Genomic DNA, 18,580 nt, shown 5'->3' with positions numbered 1-18,580 from the left:
TGCAGCTACACAAACAGCAAAATACCGTGATACAGTGAAATACTGTTTAAAAAAAAACATGATGCTTTGCTATGTCAACAACAAAGCTGGATACGGCTCAGACTCTATAAACAGATTTGGATATACACTTCCATAGGTTAAGAAAGTAACTATCTGTTCCATGGCCCAAAGCACAAAAACAATTCTCAGAAATACTGTTGTGAAACCTAAAAAAGTCAGACACACATTTCTTAAATTATCAGAACTAGTTTCCTACAAGCCAAGAACTTAGAGAAAAACCATTTCCAAGCATTGAAGATTTTGGGAGTATATTGTACTTTAGCTTATGAAAGGATAAGAAATTTGTATCTTGAATTTAAATACTAACAAATTGCTTACTGTTGGAATTGCAGTTGTACAGCTAACTCTTCGAAGTCTCCTCTGCATTAGATCATGCTCCATACCATTGACTTCAGCTTTCAGGCGTTCAAGCTCTTCTTTCTCAAGCTTCAGTTCCTTTGCTAATCTCTCCATCCTTGCTCGTTGATGTAATAGCAAGGCTAATTTTTCACATGGAAGAAATAGTTACTAACATAAAAAAAACTTGGAATGCTGAACTTTTAGTTTATATATAGTATTCACGAGTGACCTTTCTGGAAAAAAAAAAAGTGATCATAAACATGCAGCCAAATACCAGTGTGAAGATGCTTCCATGCCAAATGAACTACAGTTTTGGACAAGATTCTTCCAGAATAAAAATACATTTTAGTAACTTCAAGTTGATATTACCATTTTGGTCAATGCTTCTTTTTTTGGCGTTTCTTGTCTCAAAAACAGAAAGGCACCTGTACAAGGAGACAACTTCTCAGGATGAAACAGCAATCTAGTTATGTTAATACTATACTGACAGAAAATTAAATACCAGATGTAAGATCAGAAGATAACACACACTTCATTGCCGGTGTTCAGTAGTGTCTGACAGAGTAGCCTTAAGACATCAGCCAAATGTCGGTCCTGAATAGCTGATTTTTTTTTCAGTACTATTACAGATAATACAATAACATCTTTAAGTATTTTTAGCTTTTTCGAGTGTACTAAATTTCTCAGTGCTACAAGTTCACCACTGCTCAAAGGCAGAACTACAGAACTTCAATAGAACAGACTAGACATGTGAATCCTGAAAGGGAAATAAACAAAAAAGCATAGCTGGTGGAGAGCTTAGGTCCTTCAAAGTCATTAATTCTACAATTTGCTGCCCTCTCATTTCTCCCTGCTGAAATAAACAAATTTATACTACCTAGAAAATTATATTCATTTTTTTCAGGAAAATATTTCTCAGTATTCCATCATGATGCAAAATTGGCCAAGTTAATTAGTGTGATGCTTAGCACTTTCCGATCCATGTATTTTTACCTGATGAAAGCCTACCAGGACAGAGAAAAATAAGAGAAATTTGCTGCCAGTATTCAGACAAGCATGCTACTAAAGTAACAATCCTTCAGCACACTGAAGACACCGTAGAATCTGAAAAATGCTATTTCATATTAAGTACCAGCCAGCACTCGTCCTTTTCTTCACTTCTGTCCAAGCAAATTAAAAAAAGAAGTACTTGCATACTAGCTGGGAAAAAATAAAATAAAATAAAAAAAAAAAGCAACAGTATGATGCAGCTTACCAGAGGAGGATAAAAAACAGGCGAATAAAATGACAATATTTTTATCCAATGTCAGTACTCTGTGCAAAACAACAGCACCTTACTTTCGACTTGTATGGATCCACCAATTCAAAGTCAAAGAATAAACACTGTAAGTCTTGAAGAACACCAACAGATATTTTTATAACACATGTGCCAATATTACTGAACAAAATCATCTTCTTGAAATAAGTCAAATCTATGTCAGTCATTCAAAATAGAGTTCAAGAGATAACAGATTTAAAAAGAAATAGATATCAGCTGTATGATTTGCCACTGTTAAAAATCAAATCCTCTTTTTTCCATGATTTCTCCGATTTTAATACTGCATATGTCTTCATTACATAGCTTGGCATTATGCCTTAGTACAACTGATAGAAACTTGACCCCTGCTACAAAGAAACACTGGAAGCATAGACATGGCTTTTTGGTAACAGTTTTCACAATGGCTCATATTCAGAAGGAAATTAAGTAATCTTGCTCCCTATATAAAGCTGTTAAGGGTAGTCTTCTTTAGGCCTCTTTGTGGTAGCGAAAACTATGTTTATTCTTTAACAGAAATAAATTGTAAAGAGTTCACAGTGCATCTACACCAAACACTAATTAAACTCTTGCTGTGGTATTACCACAAAAGCAGATAGCCCAACGAGTACATACTAGCAAATCTTACTGTTTTTACAAAATACAGAAATCTAGCCTAAAGCTTCAAACAAAAACGGATCTCTACATTTCAGAACATTTTTTTTATCCTCAATTATGTGAAGCTAGTTACAGTTTTCTTACATAATTGACTGCCTTTAATGAAGTTGCAATAGAAAAATTACCAAAGAAAGCATATGAGCAATGAGTTACAGACCTACCAGTGTTTTCTCTAAATAAGACTTCTAATTGGGTCTAACCAGATACAGGACAGCTCTGTTGACTAGCTAAAATAGCTCAACAGACACAAAGCAAAATAACAAATCAAGAACTAAAGCACAGGATTATAAGCATTGCTTCATATCTCTCAATCTGAGAAGAAGGCTAAAAGGAGCAATATAGGAGTAGATTCTTTTTCAAACTCAGATTTAGAAACAAAGCACATTCATTAAATATTTGCTGCTGATAATCGCTGTGTCATTAACCCAACTGATTGGTTTGAATGCTTGCAGTCTGATTCATTTAATTCCATTTAAAATATGTTTCAAATCTCTAAAGCAAGTTACCTGGAGAAAAGTGGTTTTCAGCTAAAGGCTAAATTTCGTTACTGCTTATTTTCAAATACTTTTCGTTAATCCTTTATTTACATATGGCATTAAAACTAACTACATTCTGTCCCTATGCAGCAGAATACACACCCTAAAGCCTATCTGCCTAGCTTTTGCTTTGAAAATTCTAAGTGCAAGAAGTCCTTCAAAATAACTACATGCTCATAAAAAAAAATAATAATAAAAAATGGTATCGTCCTGAGAAGTAATTTTAATTGCAGTTCTCCCTTTCATTTAATACTCTTCAATCTAAACCAAATAAATTGGATTAAAATTCCTTACAGAGCTTTGTTTCAGCTTTTACAATGGACCCAGTACTGAACAAATCTATGTGCTGCAAAATCCTTCGAACAAAAATATATAAGCTATATAATAAATAATAAAACAATAACATAGTTATTGAATGCACAAGTTACAAATCAGACATTTGGCATATGTTAGCTGCAGCATTCTCTTAAGAAAACCTATTTTGTAAAAAGCACAGCAACTTTCTGAGCTTCAGAAATTCTTTACGCGTTAGATCAATATTTGGTACAATTTTGTAAAGAGAACATAAGCTGATTAGATTATCTTTGTTGTGATTTGTGTTTTTCTCTATACTGATTTGGTATTTCCCACTTAGTAAATATCAAAATCAAGCTGAAAACGCATTTCACAGAAAACAGTGTTCAGAGTAAAACAATTACCTTGAGTGTAAGCATAGTCATCCGATCCAGAACTAGAACTTCTCTGATACTTATGGCTTCCTTTTTCTCCTCCAGATCCTGGGATTACAGAAATAGGCTGAATAGGTTCTGGTGCTGCAGTACGCTCTTCTTGGTCCACTAAATTTAAAAGATTCTCAGTCGGTGCTCGACCTACTGTGATTTTAAAAATAGTTGGGTTTGGCTGAGATACCATTACCCGAGGAGACTGTGTTGGTGCACCTGTAGGTCCAGTTGGTTGAGTGTAGGTAATATATACTGGATTAACACTAAATGGAGGTTTGGGTTGACCCGACATACCTCTTGATGGAGAGCTTGAAGGAGGAGTAGTGGCTGCATACAGTGGGTGCTGGTTTCGTTGAGATGGTTGATTACTTATTGGTGAAGGACTTCTGTTCATTGCAGTCCCAGGTCTTTGCGGTGGTTCAACTGTAATTTCTATTTTATTCATGGAACCTTTGGATAAACTAGGTCCAGCAAAAGGAGGAAGATACGATACAGAGTGACTGCCTTGTTTTTGAAAAGTCTGCGATGCTTGCTGATATGGATGAGGAGGGACATTTGAAGGACTAGGAGGCATAAAAACATGTGAACCCTGATGACTCAACTGAGGCTGAACCTGGTGTTGAGGAGAGCCAAAGGGAGAGGGGCACTGGGATGCCGGTGGTGATCTAAAGGCTGTCTGAGGGATCTGGGGTTGTTTAGGAGAATACTGAGAAGGTTGGTAGTTCTGTTGATGTGGATACACAGGTAGAGGACGGGGAGTATAATGTGGAACTGGGCCCTGTGGCGATGAATGCCACGGTGTATTCTGAGGAGTCTGTCGTCCTGAAGAACTTTGAGATGTTTGTCTAATATAAATAGAGCCAGGAGTCCCATAAAGATTGCTTGGAATCTGTGGAAGAATTTGTAGAGCTCTGGGTACACTCTGTCCAGAGGGGAGGTTTTGTGATACTGTAACAGTAATGGGATTTGTACTGTACCGAGGTATGTGCATATACGTGGGAGGAGGGCCTTGCATAGCAGACGTGTTCATTCCTGGTTGTATGGAAGATGGCTGTGGAGGTGGCTGTGGAGGAGGAGTAGCTGCATTTCTATTCTGGTCATTCATGAAAAATGGATTGTAATTAGGAGAAGCTGCCACAACAGCGGGAGCAGAATGTGGTTCTTGAACTAAGCATATCAGCTGTTTACCTGCTGTGCGTTGTGGATCAATATGTCCATCACTTGAACTATGTACCAGTGTACGACCACCATTAAGTTGAGCTCCATCCCCTGCATGATAGCTGGTATGAGGATGAATACCCAGATTAATGTGCAAAAGGCTATTTCTATTCATTCTGGTGTCATCAGGGCTATGGTACTCCATGTATAAGTATTTGTTGCTCTCCTGTGCGAGGGCTCGACAACAGGCATCCAGGTTGTTGTTGTTCTACAAATAAGAAGAGACATCTATTACAATTTAATAGCAAAAAAAAAAAAAAAAAGAACACTGTTCAAAGTTCAACATACATTCAACTGGAGCTGCGATGAATTCTAGTATTTCATTTCTATATTTCATTGTAGATGACAGATAAGAATTTTGAAATAAAGGTAATACTGACTAGGCATAGTCTGCAAGTAGTATATAGCTCACAATTACATCTAGCAAAAAGCTAGATGCAGTAACACTGCCTATGGTATGACACCTAAATATCACATCAAGTCTAGTATGAGGGAAGGCAAAGAACAAGAATATACAATTAACTATTTCTAACAACACAAAGTTAAATTAGACTAAAACTGCAAACTCTGGATAGTCCAAACAAAAACACTGGTAACATTTTACTGTTTACCTAAGTACATCTCTTTACTTGAAAGTTTAGAACTCCAACGTTTGAAGTCAGCTTCTTGAGATAGAATTTAGCATCTTAAAAAGAACTACCTGAAGCCAGAATTAGTGTAGCTTGAAAGTGCATTGGCAATTCCCTAAGGCCCCTTACAATTATGACATAAATTTCAACTGTCCTGAAGAATTCCAGGCTCAAAGCTAAAAAGAGGTTTATTCGTTTTAATCAGTGAGGAAACTAAATAACCCTTGTAAGGGCTTTGTTCTGTGGTGCCAGCAATTGAATATACAGACATTAAATCATAAATCAAATCAAATATAAAATGGGACACTCCCTTTCCCTTTCTGCCCTCTCTACTCATTTTAGCTTCATCTCTTAATCCTACAGTGCAGATGACCTAGTGAAATTCTGTGAAGTTTTGAGTATCTGACTAACACAGACGAAAACATACCCCTGAATAAAACAAGAGAGAACAGTCCAGCTTTTAATTCTGTATTACTTTCACTGTGCAGATACATATACTAGCTTATTTCTCCTCCATGCCAAGCTACCGTGCCAGACTCCAGACTCCAACGGTTGATGGGAATACTCATACTTAAAAACAGAACATTTGGAAATGTAATAATAATCAGCACCACAGTGTCAAGACAACAGCCTCAAAAAAAAAGAAAAAAAGCTAATTGTTGCCATCAGTTCCATGCCATCTGAAGGACTTCATAAAGAGAGGACTTCATCTATGCCGTGTAGACAAAAAAACCTTAAATTTCTAGGTAAGGCCAGTTCCTTATTGTGGAGGAAGGTGCCACTGAGCAAAATCTCCTATTGATGCTACCATCAATAACCATACTGTTAGCCACTCTCCTTACTCCTGTGTGCATACAATCACATATCACATAGGCAAGGATGAATAATCAGCAGACAAGTAAAAGGATAAATGTAAAGAAAAATGGTAACACCTTTGTGTGTAAAAAAAAAAAAAAAAAAAAAAGCAAGTAACAGAAGAATGAAAACTGATGCTCTAAGTAGACTACTAGAAAGTTTTCAAACTACAATAATGAACTACACAGACTCAAAAACTCTGCACCATACCTGTAGCATGCACTGAGATACCACCCCTTCAGGGATCTCAGGGAAACGTTGTCGGAGATCATGGAGTACCTGCACATCGAGTTGTTGACCGCTCTGAGCCATGCCAGACGGATGATGTTCCAGATTATCAAAAAATGGAAGTCAACAGACCTTCCAATGATTATGATCTTCTGAGGCTTCTGGCATTTTCTATAAGAAAAAAAGACATATATATAAATATTTAAGCTACTGCAACGGTTTTCCTCCCTTTCCCTAGTTGCATGTATAAATAAATGACTAGCACTTTTATAGGTTCAGATATAAAGAGAGAGAGAGAACGGCTTAAGCATAATGGTGGGAATCATCATTTCTCAAATTCTAATCACAAAACACTTAGCACAGGTTTGCCTACATGACATTTCATCCGAAATGTGTTGGCTCAGGTCTTTATACAGTTCCCTTGCAGTACCACACAGACATGACTTAAATTAATCTGAACTGTACAAAACAGTACTGTTACAAATTTATTCCCAGTCAAAATCTGGAGAGACTGCAGAACATCTGAGGTCACAAAGCATGCATGCCTTTGTTTTTTACAATATGTCAGAAAAAAAAAAAAAAAAGGGCTGAAAAATTAAGTAGCACAATAATCCAAAAATATTTCTTTAGTAATGGGACTTAAACTCTTTTACATCGCTACAAATTCCAAGAGCTGGGAGCATTTTTTGCAAAACACAACAGGAGTTAAACATAATTCACTAAGTCCTTTTTAGGACTACGGTAATCCATTTAAGTTTTTTCTAAAGCAGTTATTATATTAATTACTAACACGATTAGTGACAAAAGCCAACCTCTTTCTTTTTTTTAGGATTCTTGTATTCTAGAGCAAAACGATACTATTTGAATTTCAATACCAAGGGAGCACTAGAAGTCAAAAACCATCTGAGTCATTAAATGCTTTTCCCACTTGTGGCTCACCACCACAGAAGTAACCATCAGACAGCTAAAGTCAGAACCATATGCACACCTTTACGTAACAATCTCCAGCAGTTTCCTGCATCTTTCCTAAGGAAGTCTTATAAGCAAGAAGATAAAATATACATCCTCAAAGAAATACAAAATGTCAGGTTCAGGGTAAAAAATACCTTTCTTTTTTTGGATTATTTTGAATATTCAGCACTCACACCTTTCTTTTTTTTCCCCAACTCTTTTGAAATATTACTTCCCTGTATTGAAAAGGAGCAAAACAGCATCCGGAACATGAAACAGAAGCCCACTCCACAATCCAGCTAGAAAGTACATTGACAGCTCTTAACTGACATTGTCATTTACTAAACGACACACATGGTTGGGCTGCTCTGTTACATCCAATCCATCCTAGTATCTAGTACTACACCTGTTACATCATACATTTCTAAGATAAATAAGAAGTTTGAAAAACAGTGAGATATTGCAATTATCCTGTTGATTTAAGATACACTGCAATAAATGTACACTGTATAATCAGAGTATCATGTCTCTCTTCAAATGCTAAAGCAAGTGGAGCTGAGAGCCAAGGGCTCACATCACCATGCAGATAACAGAGCTAAGACAGGAATGGACACAATGAGCTGCTGCTGAGCCACAAGAGATTATAAAAGCAATTCTCCAAAGCTTCTCTTTCATGGCAAGCACAGACTGGGAAAACACTGAGGGACACTACACTACCAGCCTTGTAATTACCAAAAGATCACAGAGCAGTTCAAAAGACACAATGAAAGCAAGTCACTTCACCTACAACTTCCAAAAGTGAGCTGAGGATACTCAAATCCGAGCAGTGGGAATTTACTTTCAGCTACGTACATGGCAGTTATAACAGCAAAGACATTAAAGGACACTGTTGCAGAACTGGCCCTGCTGTGGTAAGACAGACAGAGATGACCTTGCCAGCCACAAGTAAAAACCGGGGATCTTGCAAAGCACCACTCCAGTCTTACAGTTCCACCAGTCAGTGCTTAACACATTTTACACGATCAAGTTGTATGCACAGGAAAACAGTATCTTAATCTTTTTCCCTGAAGTTGTGCATCTTATAAGATGAGAAAATGAACCACAGTTCCGTCAGTAAACTGATGCCTCTCCTCTGAAAGAAGGAATAAAAAACATAAAAAACCCCATTTCCAGCCCTGTTACACCCCACGACATGTTGAAATACATTTGGAAGGAAATCTGTATTACTACCGTTATAAACTAAATCACCTAAAATAAAAATGAATCATCACTAACGAGATCCGATTGCAAAATAGATTAGGCATACGCATACAATGCTAATGTTTACCAATTATGTAATGGCGAGCACTTACAATGGAGCTGTGCAGTGCAGTTGCAATGTATGTAGCAACTGAAATCATGACTGAGTGAAATTCCAGAAAAAAAGGTTATCTGAGACAGTTTCTCAGGCAGGACTCATCAATTTAAAACGAATTGCTACAAGGTTTGGAGTAGCAATCCGGCCTTGAAAAAAAACACATCCAAAACAAAGCACAATAGTAAACAAACCAGATTATGAAAAATTAACCATTTAAATACATTATGTTACTATACATTCTAGCCAAACTCTTTCATTTTAAAAGATTACTTAAAGACTTAGATTAGGATGAGAAAACAGGATTAATTACAGTTAGATAGAGAGCCTCAGTTTTTCCTCTGCATACTACTCTAACAAAATGTTTAAATGGTGCTGTCCTGACTTCTAATCAAAGGCACGCTGACACAGTTAAAAATTAGATTTGCTGAATGGCATTTATGTACACTAAACCCAATATCTGTAAATTAATCTGTTTTTCCTCATTTTTTCACCGCTGTTGTTCAAAGCATTGAAGACAAGATTTGTACACATTTCAAATTCATGAATGCAGTGTGTATTGGCTGCAATACATACACGTATTTTTCTACTTAGGTGTTCACAGTGCACTTCCTTCAAACACCTGCACCAGACTGAGAGGCTCTTAGCCAGGCTATAGAAAAAGATTCAAGAAAAGTGAGCAAAGTTCAATGCTGTATTTTCTCTGAACATTGCTAGAACTTGAGTATGGACAGACCATGAAATTCCAGTGGACACAACAGCAAACCAACGCTGAATTCTTAACTACAGAAGCTGCAGAACAAAATTAACATTAAATTAATATCAGATACATTATTAATATTTGGTACAAATCAGTACTCAAAAAGAAAATGAGCATACGTAACATCTTCAGCACTGACCAACATCTTTTTATGTTGGACAGATAGAGAACTGAAAAGATAAAACAGGAACTGATGGAGCAAAATAAGATATCAAATTCTAAAATGAAGTTTCATTAATTTAGATCAGCACAAGATCTAAATTATCTGAAGTTTATTTTCAGCAAAAAAAAAATGTGAATAAAAATGGGATTATGGTGAAAAGAAAAATACGGTGATCTTTAAATGAAAGAACAGCAAAGTTTCACACTCATTTCTAATTACTTCACTAAAATACACTTTTTTTTTTTTCAAAGCTATGCTAAATTAACTTTACAGAATGAGTTCTGCTAGTTTGAATTATAAAAGTCTGAGTGACACTTAAAATCTGTTGTACTAAATGTATATATGTATTGTGCTTACATGGCAAGTTCTGGCAGTGTGGGGGCTGCCCATTGGCCTCTATGAGCAGAGCCCAGTGCCCTGTGTCAGAACAGAGCCATTCCAGGGGATCCAACAAGACTCGCTGCTGTGAGAGCTGAGCCACGAGCAATGCTGGGTACACTCTGGGAGAGAAGTCAAGGGAAAAATTGCTGCACAAGAGCAGCTGGAAGAGGACTAAGAAATGAGATAGAAGCAGCCTTTCAGGCACCAAGGCCAGTGCAGGAGGTGCTCCAGGCACACAGCAGCAGCTCCCTGCAGCCCAGGAGATGCCCACAGAGGAGCAGGCTGTCCCCCTGCAGCCCACAGGCACCGTGTGGAACAGAACTCCACATGTAGCCACAGAAGAGCCCATGGGGCAGCAGTGGATGAGGTCTGAAGGAGGCACAGCCCATGGATACCCCCCCAGGAGCAGGTCTCTGGCAGGGAACCGTGACCCACGGAGAGCAGCCCAAGGGGCAAGGAGGGCTGGGGGAGCTGCCACCCTTGGGGACCTGTGTGGAGCAGCGCCCAAAGGATGGGCCCTGTGGTATGGAGCTGTGCTGGGAGAGCTACAGCATGTCAGAAGCCCATGGGGGATCAGTTCAGGAAGGATGGCGCCCCATGGGAGGGACCTCATGTGGAGCAGGGGCAGAGTGACCACAGAGGAGCAGCAGAGACAAAACATTGTAGATTGACCTGTTCCCCTGCAGTGCTCAGAGGGAGGAGGCAGACAAGGGTGGATGAGGGGAAGGGTGTTTTTAATTCGCTTCCAACTCTCACTGCTACCTATTATTAATTTGCAATAAATTGATCTTTTCCAAGCCAAGTTTGTTTTGCCAGTGATGTTAACTGTTAACTGATCTTCCCGTCCTTACCCCAACCCACAAGCTGCTCCACTGTATTCTCTCCCCACTCCTGGGGAGTGACAGAGCAGCAGGGTGGGCAGGTGGCATATAGCCTTTCAACTCACCACAGTTTATTAAATGGAAAGAAGTTCTGAGTGTGTGTTATGTATCATATTCCCTCCTCTTGAGATGATTTCAACCTGTGAGATAATTTCAAAACCATGTTTCTTTGTTTGGTCATGATAAATAAAGAACAGTTCTTGAAATTACTTTTGTTGTTACATTGTCCCTACTTATTTTATTCCATCTTAAAAAATAAAAATAAAAAATCAACCAACCCTGTTCTAATCTGAAATGCCTTTTAGAGGAACTCAGCATTCTTAACCCTAGGACACAAGAAAAAACTGGATTATTAGACTTAGTCTACATGAAAGTAGTATTACTGAAGTACATGGCAAGCTTCTAGCACATAGAGTGCTTAAGAACAAAAAAAATATGTATTTAATATAGATAAAAGCATTTATAATCGGAAACAATAGCTGCTTATTAAAAGCATCTACATTCTTGTTTCATGACTATTTCTTTCTAGCTGCCTAAATTCAAGATGTCTGATGTATAGAAATAAACCTACCCAGAAGTCATCCAGGTACTGGACTGTGGAGATCACCTTCAACAGGTTCAGTGCATAACCAATTTTCTAAATTATCTATCATCTTCCCAACACTGAGAGAGTTATGCTCCATTACCATAAACAAAGATATTTAAGGTGCATTAAAGAGATTAACCTACTTACTAGAAGGTTTTTTATTAAAACCCAAGTCAGAAGAAAGATGGTGAAGACTTCACAGGTGAAAAACTTCCAATGTCTCATAATAGTAAAACATCACCAGCTTCAGCACTCGAATTCAGCATCTAGTGCAAGGCATTTGTTATTATTTGGGAACTCACCCGTGTTTTTTATTCCCAGAAACTATGTTACGAGTAAGGAATTTTACAGCCTTTATTTGCACAGATGCATAAGAAAATTAGAAACTATTCAGTGAATTATACATTTGTTACGGTTTCTTGAAAGAAGCTACCCTACAAGCAGAGTGCTTAGTGATAGATCTCAACTTAGCTTCTAGAATAGCTGTAGGCAAATCACAGGACCCCAGTCATCTACAGCTTTGATTACCATCCTCTAAGTCTGCCAAGATTTACTGTTTATGAGGCAGCATGAAAAAGCAGTGAGATCAGTCCCACTGCACTATGTTACAACTCATCCACAGCAGCTTTCTGACCATACTGGAATTAGAGAACACAGTTGTAGTGCTGCAAGACAGCTGACTGGCAGCTCAGCTCAGAAGGTACACGATAAGCAAGAGGTCAGAACCAAAGAAACTCTGCTTCCAACTCCAAGTCATCTCCCCATGGTCCCCTCAATACTATTCTGCACAAGAAGCCTTTCTGAAAGTGACAAAAGAGCAACTGATTACAGGTGGCAAGCTCAGTACTACTGCCATGATTATACTTTCTTCATCTCTGTTACCACACTGGTTATGTGCTTCCAAAGGCTAGAATACTCTCCAGACACTGCACGCCAATAGTAAATCATGAGAAGACAAGAGAGGAGTTACCTCAGCTGACAGATTTAGAAAGCAGTGAATTAGACAAGGAATTAATACATCTTGGTTTTTACCTAACGCATTAATGGTGTTAACAAACAAATGTGGTTTTGGCAAGTGAATTCTACAATGGTATGCAATCACATCCCAATTCCACTTCTGTATTTCAATACTCAAGCAGATGCTGAGGTGTATAATTACAGTGGCACTTCCAACAATGACACACTGTAGAAAAGCTGTCAAATAGCAACAATTTTTTTTCCCCCAATAAGTAACATGCTTTGCATAAGTAAAGACCATAACATTTTAAGATCATTCAAACTGAGTTTCTTTACACCAAGGATCAACATTACCAAAATATGAATTTATTTTAACAGCATCCATCCCACACATACCTACAGTTCAATAGGCATCTGCACACAATTATAGCCTTGTAAACATGCCTGGCATGTGACCCTGCTGCAGATGCAATCACGTAATCACACCTCTAATCCCTGAGCAGCCTTTTGAAGCATGGTTATCTTAAGATCAAAAATGTTTGCAGAAGAATATTAAAGTGACTACAAATGGTTTAAAGTCATCATACTGTACTGATACTAGGAATAATAAAATGAACAATTTTGTACACTAAATTTCCATTTAACTATCCTAGTAAACTAACACAAATAACCCATCCCACAGCTGTCACCAATCCAGCTAAGCAAGGCAAGTACTTTTATGGCCATGTGACAACTATGAAGACTTACTAGCTTAAGTATCTCAAAATCTCAGAAATACAAAAAACCTGAACTATTACAGCACTGCCAAGACAGCAATTTTTCCTGTCCAAGCACACAGTCACACTGTTTAACCATACTGCATCACAAAAGCCAAGAATTACTTTTCCCCACAATAGTCCAGCTAAAATAATTTTTAGGATTACATATATCTAAGAATTTCTCTCACGCCTCACAAATCACAATGATCATTAGTAACAGAGGTGCTTTTTATTTACAGCGTGACACACACCACAGCTTTTGGAGCGTTTCTTCATGGCCTGGAAGCAGAGCTGGAAATAAATATAAAGCAGAACTTCAAGATATTTCGTCAGTCCATACAGACGTATTAAGCTCAACAAAGCAAAAGAAAAGCAGTCAGTGTTTAAAGCTGAGCTCAGCTTGCTGCTGTCACTTGATCTGAAGTGATTGGCTAAGTTACTAAAACCACAACTGAGTAGTTTGGCAAGCTGTCTTATGAACATTCATTCACTTGTATAAAAGATCAACAGATTCAAAAGCTCCTGCATAGCAGGAAGGCAGTGGGAAATACAAGGGAGGATATAGCAAACTAAAACTAAAAATAGAGCTGACAAATTGCTGACCAATTGGTTTCTTACACTACGGTAAAGTTGCACAAGCTCACCTGCCACTTCTTGGTTCCATTTCCTTGTGTAGTTACACAGGTGTGTCACCTGATGGTCTACAACAGCCACGCATACCAAAAAGGAACAGAACTAATTAAAGCAAACATGACAACAATACTGCTAGCTCACATTGATGAAACGGGAGTGTAAAACAATGAAGGCATTCCTTCTCTGTTTCTTTCTTCTTTTGCTTAAATTTTGGCAATGATCAATTGAAAACAATTTTAACAGTTTCTGTAGATGAGGAACGTAGAGATACAACGTGGCTTGCCTTCACTGCACAAAAGGCAACATACAATCTCAAGGCAGGAGAAACCAGGATAGAGGAGATCCTTTATACACAATGGTGGGACTGCCAGGAAATAGGACTAAAGCATAAGGCATGGACAAGCAAGTTAACAACATCTGCTCTAGAAAAAAAAATCAGGAGCTATAATCAATGCTACTTCCTCTTAGACAGATGCCTTGTGCTGCTCTGTGTGCTTTGGTATTTGCTTTACTTTATTATTTGCTCTTTATTATGGTCTGTCATCCTTGTAAACCATCAGATAACACCAGCCCATTTAGATGCTATCTAACGTTCTTCCTCTTCCATCTCTGATATAAGGCATAAAAAAAAAAAAAAAAAACCCTGCCATGGTGTTTGCAACAAAGAAACAAAACCAACAGGCACCACATTACAAGGTGGAAAAGGACTTCCTTTGTAGAGAAAAGTATTTCCTACAAAGACCCAACACTTTCAAAAGTTATTTTATAGCCTTGCTCACAATTAATTTCTGTCCTGTGAGATAGCATCATTTCTTGACAATAAGACAACTTACTTGTTTCACTACTTTGGAAAGAAAAGGAGTCAAAAATCTCTCTACTCTATATACAAGTTGAATCTCCACCAAGTGCAGTACACTTATTGGCACTCCACAGAACATTACAGCAGGAAATAGTAAAATCTGAATGATAATGAGAAGACAACATAACTGTTAAAATGATACTTCTTTTAGCAAGCATCCTTTAACTAAGCATCTCGGCTACTAATTCCATTAACGACTAGGTATTAGTAAATGCTCTATTAGATATTTATGGTTCTCCTGCTCCAGTAAGCAACTGGATGCAGCTCTCACTACATAACAAGTATAACAGCAAATTCTCAATGCATTGATACAGTTCAGGAATGGTACTACCAAGCAGCAAGTACTCACTTCCCACGAGTGTTCTGCAGGATACCAGGTGAAGCTAAAAGCTGTAAGCACAACCGAGCTTGTATGCCAAAAAGATTATCTTGATCACAATTATAATGTTAGTACCAAAAGCCATGTGGACGATGAACTGACAGTCTTGCCAGGAAATATCACCTGTGAATACCAACTGAATGCATGTGAAGTATAGGCTGGCTGTGGCTGAAAAAAAAACACCTTGAGGTAAACCAGTTCACAGGTTTCCTAGTTTATAAACTCTGAACTCCTTTTAGCAGGGCTAATGTTTGATAATGATATATATATATATATATATATATATGCATGGTTATATCCTACTTTGAGAGTCAAAATGAGTCAGAAAAGATATATATTCCCTTAAGAGAACTTATTTAATCAAACATATACTAAAGAGTACGGAAAAAGGTATATTACAAATCCATGGATTCACTGAAGTACAATTTGCTATTCCTACTTCCAAGTTTAACAGCTACTAAAAGCTAAGATTAATGCTAGAGAGAAACTTTGCCAGTAAACTGAAAAAATATTGGAACACTGTTTAACACACAATGACTCCAGAAAGTGACATTAAATTTTCTCACAGTATGTTTCTGAGTACTGCAGCGGAGGGAGAACATTCTACAGCTTACCAGTTGGACTCAACCAGCACTCCTCTCAACCAAAGGAATTTAATGCTGTCCCAACCAAAGAGATTTTCAACAACTCCTACACAGGACAAGTGATTTTCAGCATCAACTCTTGCTCCTACAACACAAATGGATGGCCACATCGAATTCGTTTGTAAGACATTCAGAATGGGTTTTGATGTAAGATGCATTTACACCTGTCAAAATACAATGAGACCTCCTACAAGACTTCCACAAAATGAAAATTGTTCCTTCTGCAGGAGTTCTGAGTAACCATTCTCTGAAGCCAGAGGTTTCAAGAAGACTGAAGGCAACAGCCACAATTTAAAAACTGTCACTTTGTCACAAAAAAGTGACATGATTTCAGAGTTAACCACATTCAAAAATCAACTGCTTCACATGCAAATTGATATTCAAACAATAAACCTAAACGCCTCATTCCTCTACACCTTCACTGTTCTTCGGCCTTCTCCCTACTAAAACGTTTGCTCTGCTCTACGTAAATGAGTTGTTATCAATAAATCTGAAAGAATCTATTGTCCATTTGCAGAGTAGAAGCAGAGTAATCAGGTCAGTTGCCTGAGATTGCTTTTATTTCCACAAAGGCACACAGCTGCACTTCATGCATTCAGTGGTATAGCGTCCGTTATTTGATTTATTTGGGTGGCCGACAGCAAAAAGCTTCACAATGAAGTTTTCAGCCATTTTCTCTTCTTTCTACCTTAAAGTTATAAGTCAACTGTTTCAACTAAATCATCACCTTCACTGCTTCTGAAATAGCCAAGGAAACTGATTGAAAAACATATTTATACTTGTGGAGAATACTCCTTTTTATGGAAAGATAAAACAAGATACTAACTAGCATCAATTTCAACTTAAATGAGCTGTGTTATAATCAGCTCATATAACTGACAATAATGTCAAGAGCAGCATTATGAAGACTGCCTGTATACTGTATTTGCTAGAACTCTTATACCCAGAGGAGCGGTTAAAAGACTACAAAGCAGAAAGAGAAGAAAGTGCTACAAACACCAATGGAATGCTGTTTCAGGCCTGACTGCTGCTAGCCTTGTCTCACTCTGGCCACCTGAAACTACAAGGAAAAACTTAGATTAGAAAAATACGTAGACAAGTGAGAAGACGAGAAAATCTCTTTCAGGATCCACAGCAAACACATGCTAATGGAGGATATGATTCTACACAGAGGAAACAGAGGAGGGAAGTAGAGAAGCACACGCAAACAGGAACAAAAAATAAGATAGAAATAGGGAGGGGTCAGACAATGAAAAAACAAGGAAGACGAGCCAATATGAGGCAGCTCAAAGATTAACAATAGTGCAGAGAACCGTGAACCAAATACTCTCTATTCACCGGAAAACATGAATGTTCATTTTTGAAGTTTTTAATTAAGTTTCCACCACCCAATTGCCTGAATTGCTGTGACACATCTAATTGCTATAAAATATAGTGGACAAGTTACACAGCATGCCTGTCTTCTGCATCATTGCAGAATTGGTTAAGAAACCGTAACACGGACCTTGTCCATTCTGTAGTACACCTGGACAACTCTTTGCATGAATACCCCAAAATTGAGAGGCCACGCCAGAGGTTACATAATATATAGCACCATATTAATTATTTTTACCTATTTTCTTTTTTGTATGATTATAATACAATAATAAATATAAGCATATGTATAGACATGATTATCAATACACAACTATAGGAACACAGATGCTTGAGTGTGTGTTGCAGATGAGGACCTGCTCTACCCAATTTTCTAGTGAAACAGAGAAGATACCTTAAAATAAGGCAAGTCTGCCACCATTTATATACCTGAATAGATAGTACCAGATGTTGTATGTATGTTAGATAAAACTCCAGATCAAACTTTTTAAAATGTCTGTATACAGAGACATCGCCCCAGAAAGTCTGCTGGGGGATAAACTGAGATAATTTTCATCTTAAAATAAGAGATGAATGTGACCCTAGCAGAAAAAAAAATGGTCTTGCACAAACTAAAATCTAATATTAAGGCACTCATTTTTCACCCCTTCACTAAAACAGAAGTTTCATTCTACCTCATCTTCAGCCTTCTCTATAATGAATATTAACAAGATACAAATAGATCTGGTGGATGGAAAGCTTTAAGAGTTTTCCTAAGCAAGTTCTATACCCCAGCTACCTGAGAGGGAAATCTTGGTAGTATAGGATAATGTTTGACTAATCAACACCCAGATAGAGCTGTAGGTGCTGTTTGTGGAATTGCTTCAATGGCAAATCTTGGTAAGGAAAGCTAGGTACTTGAGACACCCTTGTTCCCTAATCACAGGTCATAAACAGGAAAACCAATATAGATAATGGGAAGATCAGACCATGAATAGAATTGTTCATCTTAAAGCACTAATGCATCCCTGCCAAAATTACTGTACAGCTTCAAAGGACTTGGAGAGTATCCAACAGCTTTTCTTGATTCAAGCTTTGGAGCATTCTCTTCCATACAAAGAGATTGGCACTAAATCAGGAGTTTTAATATTAAAAAAGGCATGCAGAGGCCACAGATGGCAGTAGTAAAAGGAGAGTGACCAATGCTGGACTTTTCCCCAAATGATATTGACTTTCATTTCCCATTGTAAATAACTTTTGTGCTTTTCTGTGAGCTCCAGCCAGAGCATAGGATTAGAAACCAATTTTTCTGACATTTCAATAGCCTCCATATTAGAAGCTTTATGAATTTCAGTCACTCTG

General features: G+C 37.7%; 1 protein-coding gene across 8 annotated transcripts in view; it reads right to left on the bottom strand.

The window, feature by feature from the left end:
• TAB3 (TGF-beta activated kinase 1/MAP3K7 binding protein 3) overlaps nt 1–18,580 on the bottom strand; it is a 42,166-nt gene that overhangs the window by 10,762 nt on the left and 12,824 nt on the right. For 4 of the 8 annotated variants that reach the window (XM_040649772.2, XM_416787.8, XM_046903184.1 and 1 more), the window contains exons 2-4: nt 6,542–6,730; nt 3,606–5,055; nt 379–539 (exon numbers count right to left, since the gene is read on the bottom strand). In XM_040649772.2, the coding sequence (XP_040505706.1) occupies nt 379–539; nt 3,606–5,055; nt 6,542–6,643 (1,713 nt within the window). In that variant the 5' untranslated portion in view covers nt 6,644–6,730. Of the gene's footprint in view, nt 1–367; nt 540–3,605; nt 5,056–6,541; nt 6,731–18,580 lie in introns of all 8 variants that reach the window. The other 4 variants (XM_040649783.2, XM_015302232.4, XM_015302248.3 and 1 more) reach the window with 4 other exon arrangements.

The sequence above is a fragment of the Gallus gallus genome, chromosome 1, assembly GCF_016699485.2.
Source record: "Gallus gallus isolate bGalGal1 chromosome 1, bGalGal1.mat.broiler.GRCg7b, whole genome shotgun sequence".
Lineage (NCBI taxonomy): Eukaryota > Metazoa > Chordata > Aves > Galliformes > Phasianidae > Gallus > Gallus gallus.
This window is presented reverse-complemented; position numbering and strand designations above follow the sequence as displayed.